Source organism: Euprymna scolopes, chromosome 6, assembly GCF_053919585.1.
Source record: "Euprymna scolopes isolate OS-2025 chromosome 6, ASM5391958v1, whole genome shotgun sequence".
Taxonomy (NCBI): domain Eukaryota; kingdom Metazoa; phylum Mollusca; class Cephalopoda; order Sepiida; family Sepiolidae; genus Euprymna; species Euprymna scolopes.
The window spans coordinates 10,081,200-10,093,437 of NC_136487.1; the positions used below are offsets into that span (position 1 = coordinate 10,081,200).

The window sequence follows — 12,238 nt, forward strand, 5'->3', positions numbered from 1 at the left end:
CTTTCCAACGCTACAAATATTAGTTATAACTTTGCTCTTGGTAACAGCCACTCTCAGACATTTACTTTCCATAGAATTCCTCCAAGTCTTTAACTTAACAAGTATGTCTTCTATTATTTCACAGGAAAGTACTTAATCATCAGCATCTCTTTCAGACAACCCGTACGAAACTCTATACCAGGGTTTCCCAAACTTTAGTACACCATGGAGCCCCTAAGTAGGGCAAATGTTTTTCACAGACACTAACAAGATAATTTCTAAAATAAATATGAAAAACATTGATTTCAAATTTTAACACTAACTAATGATAATATTTACAACCATTTTTTGGTTTTGATTAATCAAAAATTGTTGCATTTTTTGTTAATTTTTTTTTTTTTCTTTTTCATAATCATCCTTATGCATCATATCTCTTTCCAGTAAAAAAGATCAATAATTAAATATCTGCAGCCATTTAATTTTTCCATATGAAGCATTTGGTCCTCTTTTAAGAAAGGGCTTCCAGAGCCCTTTAGCCTTACTTACAGAGCCCAAGGGCTCTGTGGAGCCCACTTTGGGAAACCCTGCCCTAGACAATACTTCTAAGATACAAATGAAAAGCAACAGACTCGGTGCAGACCTTTGATGTACTCCTAACTTCATATTAACATGTAAATAGTTTGCCTTATCCATTTCATATTGGGGGGAGGGTATTTAACACAGCAAGTAAGCATATTGGAAACCATTCATCACCATTAAATACCATTAAATGAGCACAAGTTGCTATTTTACCCGTAACTTGGAAGAAATGGCAGATTTAAACCTTTCTCGGCAGAATTTGTTTGCAAATGACAACAGACATGACAAGATTTGAAGCTAGCATAGCTGATTCCATAGACAGCCGATACCATATCCATTCAACCAATCACACATAGCTGATTCCATAGACAGCCGATACCATATCCATTCAACCAATCACACATAGCTGATTCCATAGACAGCCGATACCATATCCATTCAACCAATCACACATAGCTGATTCCATAGACAGCCGATACCATATCCATTCAACCAATCACACATAGCTGATTCCATAGACAGCCGATACCATATCCATTCAACCAATCACACATAGCTGATTCCATAGACAGCCGATACCATATCCATTCAACCAATCACACATAGCTGATTCCATAGACAGCCGATACCATATCCATTCAACCAATCACACATAGCTGATTCCATAGACAGCCGATACCATATCCATTCAACCAATCACACATAGCTGATTCCATAGACAGCCGATACCATATCCATTCAACCAATCACACATAGCTGATTCCATAGACAGCCGATACCATATCCATTCAACCAATCACACATAGCTGATTCCATAGACAGCCGATACCATATCCATTCAACCAATCACACATAGCTGATTCCATAGACAGCCGATACCATATCCATTCAACCAATCACACATAGCTGATTCCATAGACAGCCGATACCATATCCATTCAACCAATCACACATAGCTGATTCCATAGACAGCCGATACCATATCCATTCAACCAATCACACATAGCTGATTCCATAGACAGCCGATACCATATCCATTCAACCAATCACACACACCATCAAATGCAATTGATCTTCTACATACATTGGTAAATTCTCAAGTGATTTCTTTAAATATTTCATCATTTAAAATAACGTCTGATCAGTACAAGTAGAAAGGTCAAATGCATACCGGTCCTGTGGCACTGAATGGTTGGAAATAAAGGCGAGCATCGGTGAGTACTACTCGGCCAGGAGTGGTCACCAAAGGCGTTATGCGTTCTGCTTGTTTTTCTATCACACGTTTTTCATGAAAATCTTCAAGACTGAAATAGAAAAAAAGAATTTGCAAAGTCTCTTTACTTGTAAATTATCTTATTTGTTTTAGATATACAAGAATTTCTTAAAAATGTCACAGTTTATTAGTTTTAAAATTAAATTAAAAATAAATAGTGCTAGTCGATGTGACCTAACCGATCACAAGTAATCTAGTATAATATATATTTTTATTTTGTAAAAACATTTATGGAAGAGGAGGAGGAGTTTGGTTTTACAGCAAATCAACCTCAGTGGATGCCAGATATGGTCTGTATGTGAACATGATTTATATAATTTGAAAATAAACAGTTTGTTGGTAGGAAAGTCTAAGTCAGCTCGCTTAAAGATATTTCAGTCAAATAATTCGTTTTCAAAGATAAAATGTTGTCAATTTCTTGAAAGCTTGATTTCCAAAGTAAATGTTGTAACCTTCTTAAAAACATTGCTCTCCAAAGTAAAATTTTTTAAGTCAGGAAAGCAGCACTTCCAGACCGGGAAGAAACAAAAAGAGAGGGGCAGTACTACAGTTGTTTTTGCAGGTTGTAATAAAGTTTTGCAATAAGATATTTAAAAAAAGAAAAAAAAAATTTAATATGTGATGTATTTGAGTCGGGAATCTAGACAGTCTGATCTGGCAGCACCAGAAAAATCCATGGAAAACTCACATTTGCTAAATATGAATTTCTGTATTTGATTTAAACTAATGGCATATGTTTACATTTGCAAGTGAACCAATGTTGAATTATATTTCAGTGCAGTAATAATTGTGTGAAGTGTAATTAAAGTTCTTAAAAAAAAAAAAAAAAAAAAAATGCAAAGTCAAATAAAAAAAGTTATTTTTTAAATCAATGAAACTATAAAATAACTTAATGCAAGAATCATAATTATTTCAACATTGTTGGGACATGAATATGCTGAAAAAAAGTAATATTTTCCAATGTATCAGTTGATCTTAAAAAAATTCTTATTATTTGGATTTTTCAGACTACGGTTCTCACTTTCAGTGTTATTTTCACAACGTTTCGGTCAATGTAACTTCCGTACTTCAGGTTTATTTAGACAAACTCTGGAATATTTCTGTCAAACTTGGAAATTTGCACAGACTTTCAAACAGAATGTTTTATTTAATCCATGGAAGTAGCATGCTCTTATTCTGTCAGCCATGACTGGGTAGAAGTAATTTGTAATTGTATTTTAAGCATCACCCACACTACAATACAGTAGTCTGAAGAATCCAAATAAGATGAATAATCCATCCTTATCTCAAAAATTCCGAATAATGTTGAAAAATCAAAATATAAAAAGATTTCTCAAGATTATAATAAGTAAAAGATAATTTCTTACCAAGATGCATCAAACATAATACGCGACTGTCTTGCCAGCACAATTGTGTTGATCTGAAACAAAAGAAAAATAAACCAGTGTTTTTTAACCAATGTGACACATCCATCTTTTCACATTCAAGATGGAGGATGTTAGTAGTGGTGTGAAAGTTCAAAAGGTTTAATTTTTTATTTTTTGAAATTAAAATTTTGCACAAGATTAAACGAAGAATCCAATTTGAATCATTTTTGTCATTAAGGTGAGCTCATAAATACTTTAATGGAATGTGCTTAGATAAACTCATTGCACTTGTGCCACAATGACCTCCAACAGATCTGATAAGCAACAAAATCTTCCTGAGAAGCTTTCTACTCTCATAGTTTCTTTCTTCAGAATGCTAGACTTTGTAATTCTCTCCCTGTTCCTGGCTGTACTAACCTGCTGAAGTTTAAAGGTATTGTAAATAAACATCTTGCTGCTCAATTTTCCGTCCCTTGTTGGACATGATCCCAAATAATAGCTGATTATGTTCCTAGTGGCAATATACCTGGTTTGAGGTGCAAAAAAGTTTTTTTTTTTTGTTAAGTTATCACAAAGGTTAAATAACATCTAGACACAAGATAAAGAAAAATTATTAGATTTACAAAAATCATGAAACTGACGCTAGCATTTCCAACAAAACCATGTCGTTCATGAACAGTTTTGTAAATGATTTGTTTTGAGAGGGTAATTGCTGAAACGAGCCACTTTAACCACTACAACAAATGCTTGACCATCACTAACAGTTCAGTACAAACATCTACTTTCTAGAAAGTTGGTCAAACACATCATTTAAGAAGAAATCAAAGCTGTAATCAAATACACCAGCAGTAAATAAACCAAAGTTCACGATGAGACATTATCTGACATTAAGAATTTTATCAGATTGTAGAGAAACAAATCCAAGAAATTCACTGAGGACACCAGTAAGATATTTCCCTTTGTTGACCCTAAAAGGTCAAGAGAGTAACATAATGTCATGTAGAATGAAGAATATTTCAGATATCCATATCCTTAGAAGATGGAGAATTGTCATTCTCATACAAGAGCAAAAATTGAGGTTCTTGTCCAGAATTCATCTTATATTAACAAAAAAAAAATTTATATGATGTAAGCATCCGTGATGAATTGAAAAAATAAGACATTAAAAAATCATGAAAATTGATCAAGTATTTTAAGTTTTATACAGAAAATCATTTTTAAGTGATTAATGAGAATTCATAGGCATTACAACATAAATCTAGTAAGTATAAATTATTGTTGAGTTATCTTCATTTGTTTCTTGACATTTGTTTTTTTTTAAATTTTTTTCAAAAATGGCCAACAAGATAGTCACTTCTCGAATACTCATAAAATTTGATTTTCTTATTTAAAAATAAAACTACTTGATCATTTTACGCAATTTTTGGGATTATATTTTCATTTCGTCACAGGTATGTACATAATACAGATTTTTCTTATTTTTGTTTTTTAACATAAATGGGAATTCTGGACAAGAACAAAAAAAGAATGTTATTTTACAATTTTCTCATATATTGTCATCTACAAATTAATTTATATGTGACCTTAATTTTTTCTATTATTTGTTCTTACAATAGTTAGGATGGAGATTGACTAAATACAAAGCTAGAAAGAAAAATAATGTCTTAACTCAACAACATTAAAGGAAAGGCAATCAGTTTCAGTTAGAGGAGAATGCTTCATAACTGTTTTCAGACTATTTAATGCTAAATTCAGTCATTTTAGTAAGAAAAAAAATAATCAATAAACTTTTAATACACACACACACACACACACTACAAGAATACCTGTTCCAGGATGGGTGAAATGAATTCTCTGAACAGAACAGACTAATTTTATATCACTATGTTCCTTTACTAAATGAACATATCTAACTTGTATGTGTGTAACAAAAAGGAAAACTAATTAAACACAGAAAGAAATCATATGAGATTTCAATCAAATAAAAGTCTTAATCCAAGAAAATTAAAAGGAACATAATTTTCAGTTTCTGTTGAGGGAGAAAGACAACTTTTTTCAGGCTATTTAATTCCAAATTCAGTCATCAATAAATTTAATATCCTCAAACATTGATTTGTGGTGTAAGTGTGCATCAACGAATAAAGTTTAATTCTCTTAGATTGGATTCCAACAACAGATCCCACCATTCAGAATGGACCTGGGTGCAACGGCAACTAAGGAATGGCTTCACACTTCCCAAATTATGGTCTCACCATGCGTGCGAATATGACTTACCATTGCTGCCTGCTCTATTTTATCCAATGTTGAAGCACGGTGAAGTTGAGCTATCTGCGGTAAACAGGAATTCACAGTTGTGTATACAAGACTGAAGATGTGTTCACCGGCACCCTGTGGAAACGAGAGGGGAAAATAATTTCAATAAAAGTATGGATGTACGAATGGAAAAAAAAATGTCTGAAAAAGGGAAAAAATATTATTCTTCACCAGTGTTCTTACTAATATTCATAAAGTAACAACTCAACGTAATAGATGTGAAACTAAAGCAGCCACTCTACAAGAGTACTAAAGAAAGCAAGAGATTCATATGTTCAGTACATCAAGTTTAAAGTAGCTGAGCAGCAGCTTGGTTCCCACCAGTTTTGACAAATAACAACCAGGGTTTTGAACAGTAGCGTGTCCTCTGTGCCTACCATCATCAATTGAACTGAAGTAATTTCATCAGCATCTGACAAAGCAAAACTATTTGCCAAGAACTTTGCAGCAAATTCTACCCTTTGCGATCAGGACCACCTACCCACCTCTTGTATTTCTTCTTGTGACTGGAAGCACACTATGCAACATACAAATATCTGTATGTGATGTTGCTAAGCTTATCAAAAACCTTGATTCTAGTAAAGCAATTGGCTCCGATGGCATTCCAGTCATAGTGCTCAAAAGGCTTCAACTGGAACTAGCTCTCATACTTACAAAGCTGTTTAAGCATTGCCTTAAGGAGAATTGCTTCCCAACACCCTGGAAAACTTTATCAGTCTAAAATTCCGAAGATCAGTCATCTCCCTTTCAGTACAGACCAATTAATTTCCTGTGCATCATGAGTAAGTTGCTGGAATCTGTAATAAACAGAAGTGGTCAATAACCTCAGCAAAACTAAACTGCTCAGTGACATGCAATATGGTTTCCATTCTGCAAGATCTCCAGCTGATGTCCTAATTGTAATATCACACAGGATTAGTGAATCTCTCAACAGGGGCTTTGTTTCTAGAGCAATAGTTCTTGACATATCAAAGGCTTTAGATAGAATATGGCATAAAGGTCTACTTTACAATATGGAATAGCTAGAAATGTCCTCAATTATTAAATCCTTTTTCTCTGATAGGCTTATAAGAGTAGTCACTGATGGGCAGAAATCAGAAACTCATATTAATGCTGGTGTCCCTCAAGGTTCCATCCTGGACCCAACAATGACCTCCTGAATCACATTGTTAGATCATTTGTAAACATTTATGCAGACGACACCACAATCTATGGCAACACTTCAAAGGCCAGCAAGGACCAAGATCTTTCTGATTCTCTCTTCCGATCTTGAGAACGTGGTGCAATGGGGAAAAAGGTGGCTGGTTAATTTTAATACATTGAAAACCAAGCTTCTCTCATCATAATCGCTCTGACCTCCATCACACCCCAATTGAAATAAATGGCTCTTGTCTTGGGGAAGCTCCATGTCTTGACAAGGTTCTAGAACTGATCTTCACTCCTGATCAGAAATTGAATGCATACATCAAATCTGTTGCCAAGATCACTGGAAAAATGGTTGTTTTTTCTTTGGGGGAGGGGGGGGGTAACGGCATGTCCACCCTTGTCGGGTTATTTTATGCCGAATCGTGGTTTAATGTTTAATTTTTTTTTTTTTTAAAAACAAAATTATTTGAATAAATATATTTATAGCTGAAGTATAGTTTGCACTAAAATTTGATTAAATTCGTAAACATTTTAATACAAAAATAAAAAAAATAAATGCATAAAATACGAGCAAATTTGCAAGTAAATAGATAAAAATATTTAACATGAATTTGCGTTATATGTCTGTAAATTTGTAATGATAAATATTTACTACTTAGGTGTAGTTGTGTTTGTGTAAATTTGTATAAAAGTGTTATATTTGCGTAAAAATATTTAAAATAAATTTGCATTACGTGTGCAAAATTTGTATTAGTAAATATTTACTACTAAGGTGTAGTTACGTTTGTGTTAATTTGTATAAGAAAAGTATAATTAAATAAAATTTTACTATGTATATTTAATGTGCAAAGGATTAGTTTACAAATACTAATCCGTATTGATTTGTATTAAATTGTCTTGCTTATTCACATGTATATGGAAATCTATATTTTTGTATATATACCAATTTCTTTAAGGTAATCGATATTGTGTTAGACTTTTATGTTTTTGAAAGTTCTTTTATATTACTGTCTTTGTAATATTTTCGTCTAATAGGCAGAAAATCAATGCATTCATTAAGAAAATGTTTTGTTGTCAGCGGAACCTGACATGCAATACACATTGGCTGGTCTTCTCTTTTAAGTAAACATGATTGGGTAAGGTATGTGTGACCTATATGCAATCTCATCAATACAACCTCTTCCTTTCTATTTTTTCTGGAACTTTGTTCCCAATTACCAATTGTTGGTTTAATGGCATATAATTTATTGCTAGTGTAGCCATTCCAATAAATTTGCCATTGTTTTTTAATGTATTCATTGATATTTTTTTTTAATCTGTATATGGAACTTTAAAGCTTTAAAGCATGAGTGGCTTCCGGGCCTTGATAAGTGGTGACCACCTTGTAAAAAAAAAAAAAAAATCTATGTTATCATTCAGAGAAGCCTTTGCTGTTGTATCTACGATTTCTTTTGTTTTTAAAAATTCACTTAGTCTAGCCTGTAGTTGTATTAACAACGGGTTGTTAAATTTTTATGTTTTTATTGCTGTTATAGCGAGTCAGAGAAAATTACATATTTTGTGTTGTTATCTCTGGAGATGAGATCCAGTGCTAAATCTATTGAACAAACCTCTGCATTAAAGATTGAGTTTTCTTTCAAGTGGGAAAATGATTGGATCATTCTACTGCTCCAGTAGGTATCTCACTGCCGATGCAATCCTCTATCTGTATAAGAGCCAGGTATGCCCTAAAATGGAGTACTGTCGCCACATCTAGCCAGGAGCTGCTCGGCATGCCCTATCCAGCTTTGATAGAGTTCAAAACCAGCTTTGAAACCTAGTAAGTGATTCCCTTTTCTCTTCCCTGCAACCTCTTCCCCACACAAGAGACATCGCCAGCCTGTCTTTGCTCTATCGTTATTTTCATAGCAAGTGTTCAACTAAATTCCAATCACAAAAAATACCCTACTAACTACAACCACTATAAACGATTTCCTCCACTCTCTGTGTCTAAGTCTAAACACAGATTCCATGAACAAATCTTTCCCAGAGCTGCCAGCCTGTGGAACACTGCTCCTCTGTTTTGCTTCCCAGATGAATACAACATGGTAACCTTCAATTCCAAAGTAAACAAGTTCTTGTTAAACCATCTCCATAAATAATTAAATTCTACACAATTTACACCATTAACGATTATCACATTACCGTTTTACATTCATTAACCTTTATCCTCAAGTGGCCTTTGGGCCTTGATAAGTAGTGACTTCTAAGTAAAAAGAAAACATCTAAAACTGAAATATTGAAAAATACAAAAAATATCAATCGACATAGAAAGAAGAAAGAAAACTTATCATGGAAATAGAGTGAAAGCATTTTTTCTGAATTAATTTCAGATAACAGTTGTCTGGCTTATTTGCTTTCTCTCTTCAATAAAACATTTGGAAAAGCTGAACGTGTGTGTGTGTCTGGTCACGAATAGGCTCCTATATAGTTGACTATTTTAAATAACTGATTACGTATAATGATAGATGTATCGAGGATCAGGAATGGGTATGTTTGATCTGGCAGAACAGTGGTTCATAAAAATTGTGGGGTTTGCGTTTGCGCCTGGCCCCCAAAGTATGGAAATAAAAAATGAAAAAAAAAAAAAAAAAAAAAAAAAAAAAACGTTTACAAGTGTTTTTGATATAGATGTACATAAGAATACTTTGATAAGTATGTTTCAACTTAAACGGATGGTATAATAAAATTGTGGGGTCTGCGTTCGCGCCTGTACTCCATGGAAATATGGCACAAACTTTAACGAAGACTTTTCATATCTATTTGTGTAAGTATACTTTAATAATTATGTTTCAGTTTGAAGAAATATGGTATAATAAAATTATTGGGTGTTCATTCGCGCCTGACCTACATAGAATGTAAATATGTCACAAAGTTTAACAAGGTTTTTTTAAAAAGGGGTGAGAGTCCACAATAACACCTTAACTTTAATCTTAATTCATGTTAGCTTTTATTTATTTTTTGGAGTGGAATCATAGTGTCGAATAAATTCACATTCTTATTAAAGTGAAAGCCAAAAAAAAAAAAAAAAAAGTCGGAACTTTAGACAATTCTCGACACAAATTTTGCATAACTGTTTTTTTCCTTCTCCACTTGCACGTGACACTCTTTTGAAAATAGATAAATAATAAAAAATAAGAACATTACTTGTTATTGTTTCAAAAGAAGGAAAAAATCCTGCTCATGTGATTACGTGTCTTTTTAAAAACATTTGCATAACCTTTTTATTTTTATATCTGTTTAAGCCTTTTTTTTGTCAGTGTACTAGAAGGAATTCAGTTGATTACAACCCTTTCTGCGTGTTCTTTACATTACAATAGTACAACCCTGAATCTGATGGCGCAATACTACACCGTTCAATACTGTAAAACTGAAACGAAGCTGTTCTGCTTGAAAAGGGCGCCATTTTCTTATTCATATCGATTCTTTGCTTTAAAAAACTAAAGTAATTACGTGTTTACTTTTTTAATATCCCATTTTGCTGTTTCGGATTATTTTACTAAAGTAAGTAAAGCTTCATTATTTTTCAAAACTGTTTTTGTTTCTTTGTTTTTCGATATTTCGTCAATATTATTTAGTAAGAGTGTGAACCGAAATGAAAACGAAATTTGAGGCGATAACTACTTAAATGAATTTTTATATAAACTACACATGCCATAATCGAATATTCCTTGAGCACAAAATAACGGAAAACATTAAAATATGTTTATAAATATTCCTTACGTTGACGGAACTCTCATAAATTGTTAACACAGAATGCTCAGGTGCCCCTCCTTCAAATTGAAAACGGGGCTCTCCATTTCAAAGTTGCTGCCATTTTGATTTTTTTTTTTAACCGGTTTGTGAATTAAAAAAAAAAAAAAAAAAATTTTTTTACAAACTACTTAAAAATACAAACCAATGAATTTTTCTAACATAAAAGTAACTTTTATTGACTATGGTGACATTTATTTCTTGTATATTTATATTATTATATATATAACATTTTCTCTTTGTAAGGAAACATCATTTTGTTGGTCACTTTTGGCTATGAATGGAAACAAAGTTGATATAAAAAAATATATTTTTGCAAAAATTATCTTTACTTTCATCATATTTTGCTTAGGGTAAAATTTTTGAGGATCAAAACCTATCTCTTTACAACCCCTCCTTTTCATAATCTATCATACTTTCATCAATCACAGTCCATTTTCTGTAGGCTGTTTTTGAACCCAGTCAACGACGGGTACTTCTGCTAGTATATATATGTGTGTGTATGTGTGTGTGTGTGTGCATAATTCGTTAAATTGAATAGATGTTTTTGGTCTATTAATTTTACATTGGATCCTTTCCATTTTTTGTATTATAGTCTTTACTTTAGGTAGGAACTGGCTGATGTAATAACCATAACTTTGATTTGTCCAATTACTTTCAAATCCTTCTGGATTCATCTTCAGGGATTAATTAAACTAGTTGGATTTTTACTATTTATATTTATGGATGCTTAATTTTCATTGGTTAATAAATTATTGTTTTTTTTATAAACACTTCAAAAGGTTAAGGCTATTAGTAAAGTTTATTTTATTAATGTTAGTTTTTTTTAGTTTTGTTTTAATTATTTTATTATTATTTATATTTATATATCCGGAAAGCATTTTTCCTTGAACAAATATTTTGTTAAATATTACAGATGACTTGTCTGCATATTTTGACCTTAAACTTTTTTAGATGCCGTATTAATTCATATGACAAACGAAAATAACGGGATAAACGAAAATAAATTCATATAGATATTAGAAAGAACCTATGTAGATTGGTTAATGTTTTGACATTAACAGGTTTTGTCAAGGTTCAATAATAATTGTTGAACCGTGACAAGATGTGTTAATGTTGAAACATTGGTTGATCCACATAAGTTTATAATTTTATTTATAAAAGCTATTCAACACCAGTGCTACAGCATTCTCATACTTTTACATATTTATTTACCAGCAATGCTTCAAGTAAACTACCCTTTCCTTTTGTATATACTACTTAGGCATCTGGCATTGCTTGGTTGTAAAATATGCTGATGCAGATTTTGTATTTATTATTATAGAATCAATTCTCTATCAATTATTAAATATCATATTGGACCCAACATAGAAAAGTGATTTAAAAATAAAAATAAAAATGACCTTGGTGATATCAGCAAACATCAAAACCAAACCATATAGCACTTCATGCTTAGTCCTTAGTATATTAGCTATAGTCATACGGATAAGAAATAGTTACAAATGAACCGACTTGAACATATAAATGCATATATTTGCCCATATGTACAAATAACACATTTAGTCGACTTATGCCAGCCAAATTCCCATTTTTTTTCAATTTTGATTCCTTTAGCAGATATTTTTATTGGCTAAAAACCCATAAAATAACAAGCCATAAAGAATGCAATCATTTGACCTGCCTCATGCTGCTCTACGATCTTGTGTCTCAGGGGAAATACAAGAAAAAAAAAAAAAAAAAAATGGAAACAGACACACACAAAGTGAATTTTATAAACTAGATATATATT

General features: G+C 32.2%; 1 protein-coding gene across 1 annotated transcript in view; it reads right to left on the minus strand.

Moving 5' to 3' along the window:
* Positions 1 to 12,238, minus strand: part of LOC145277497 (protein FAN-like) — a 137,964-nt gene that overhangs the window by 71,991 nt on the left and 53,735 nt on the right. Inside the window, exons 6-8 of the mRNA XM_080128887.1 lie at positions 5,473 to 5,586; positions 3,199 to 3,251; positions 1,730 to 1,862 (exon numbers count right to left, since the gene is read on the minus strand). Of these exons, the coding sequence (XP_079985013.1) occupies positions 1,730 to 1,862; positions 3,199 to 3,251; positions 5,473 to 5,586 (300 nt within the window). The remainder of the gene's footprint in view (positions 1 to 1,729; positions 1,863 to 3,198; positions 3,252 to 5,472; positions 5,587 to 12,238) is intronic.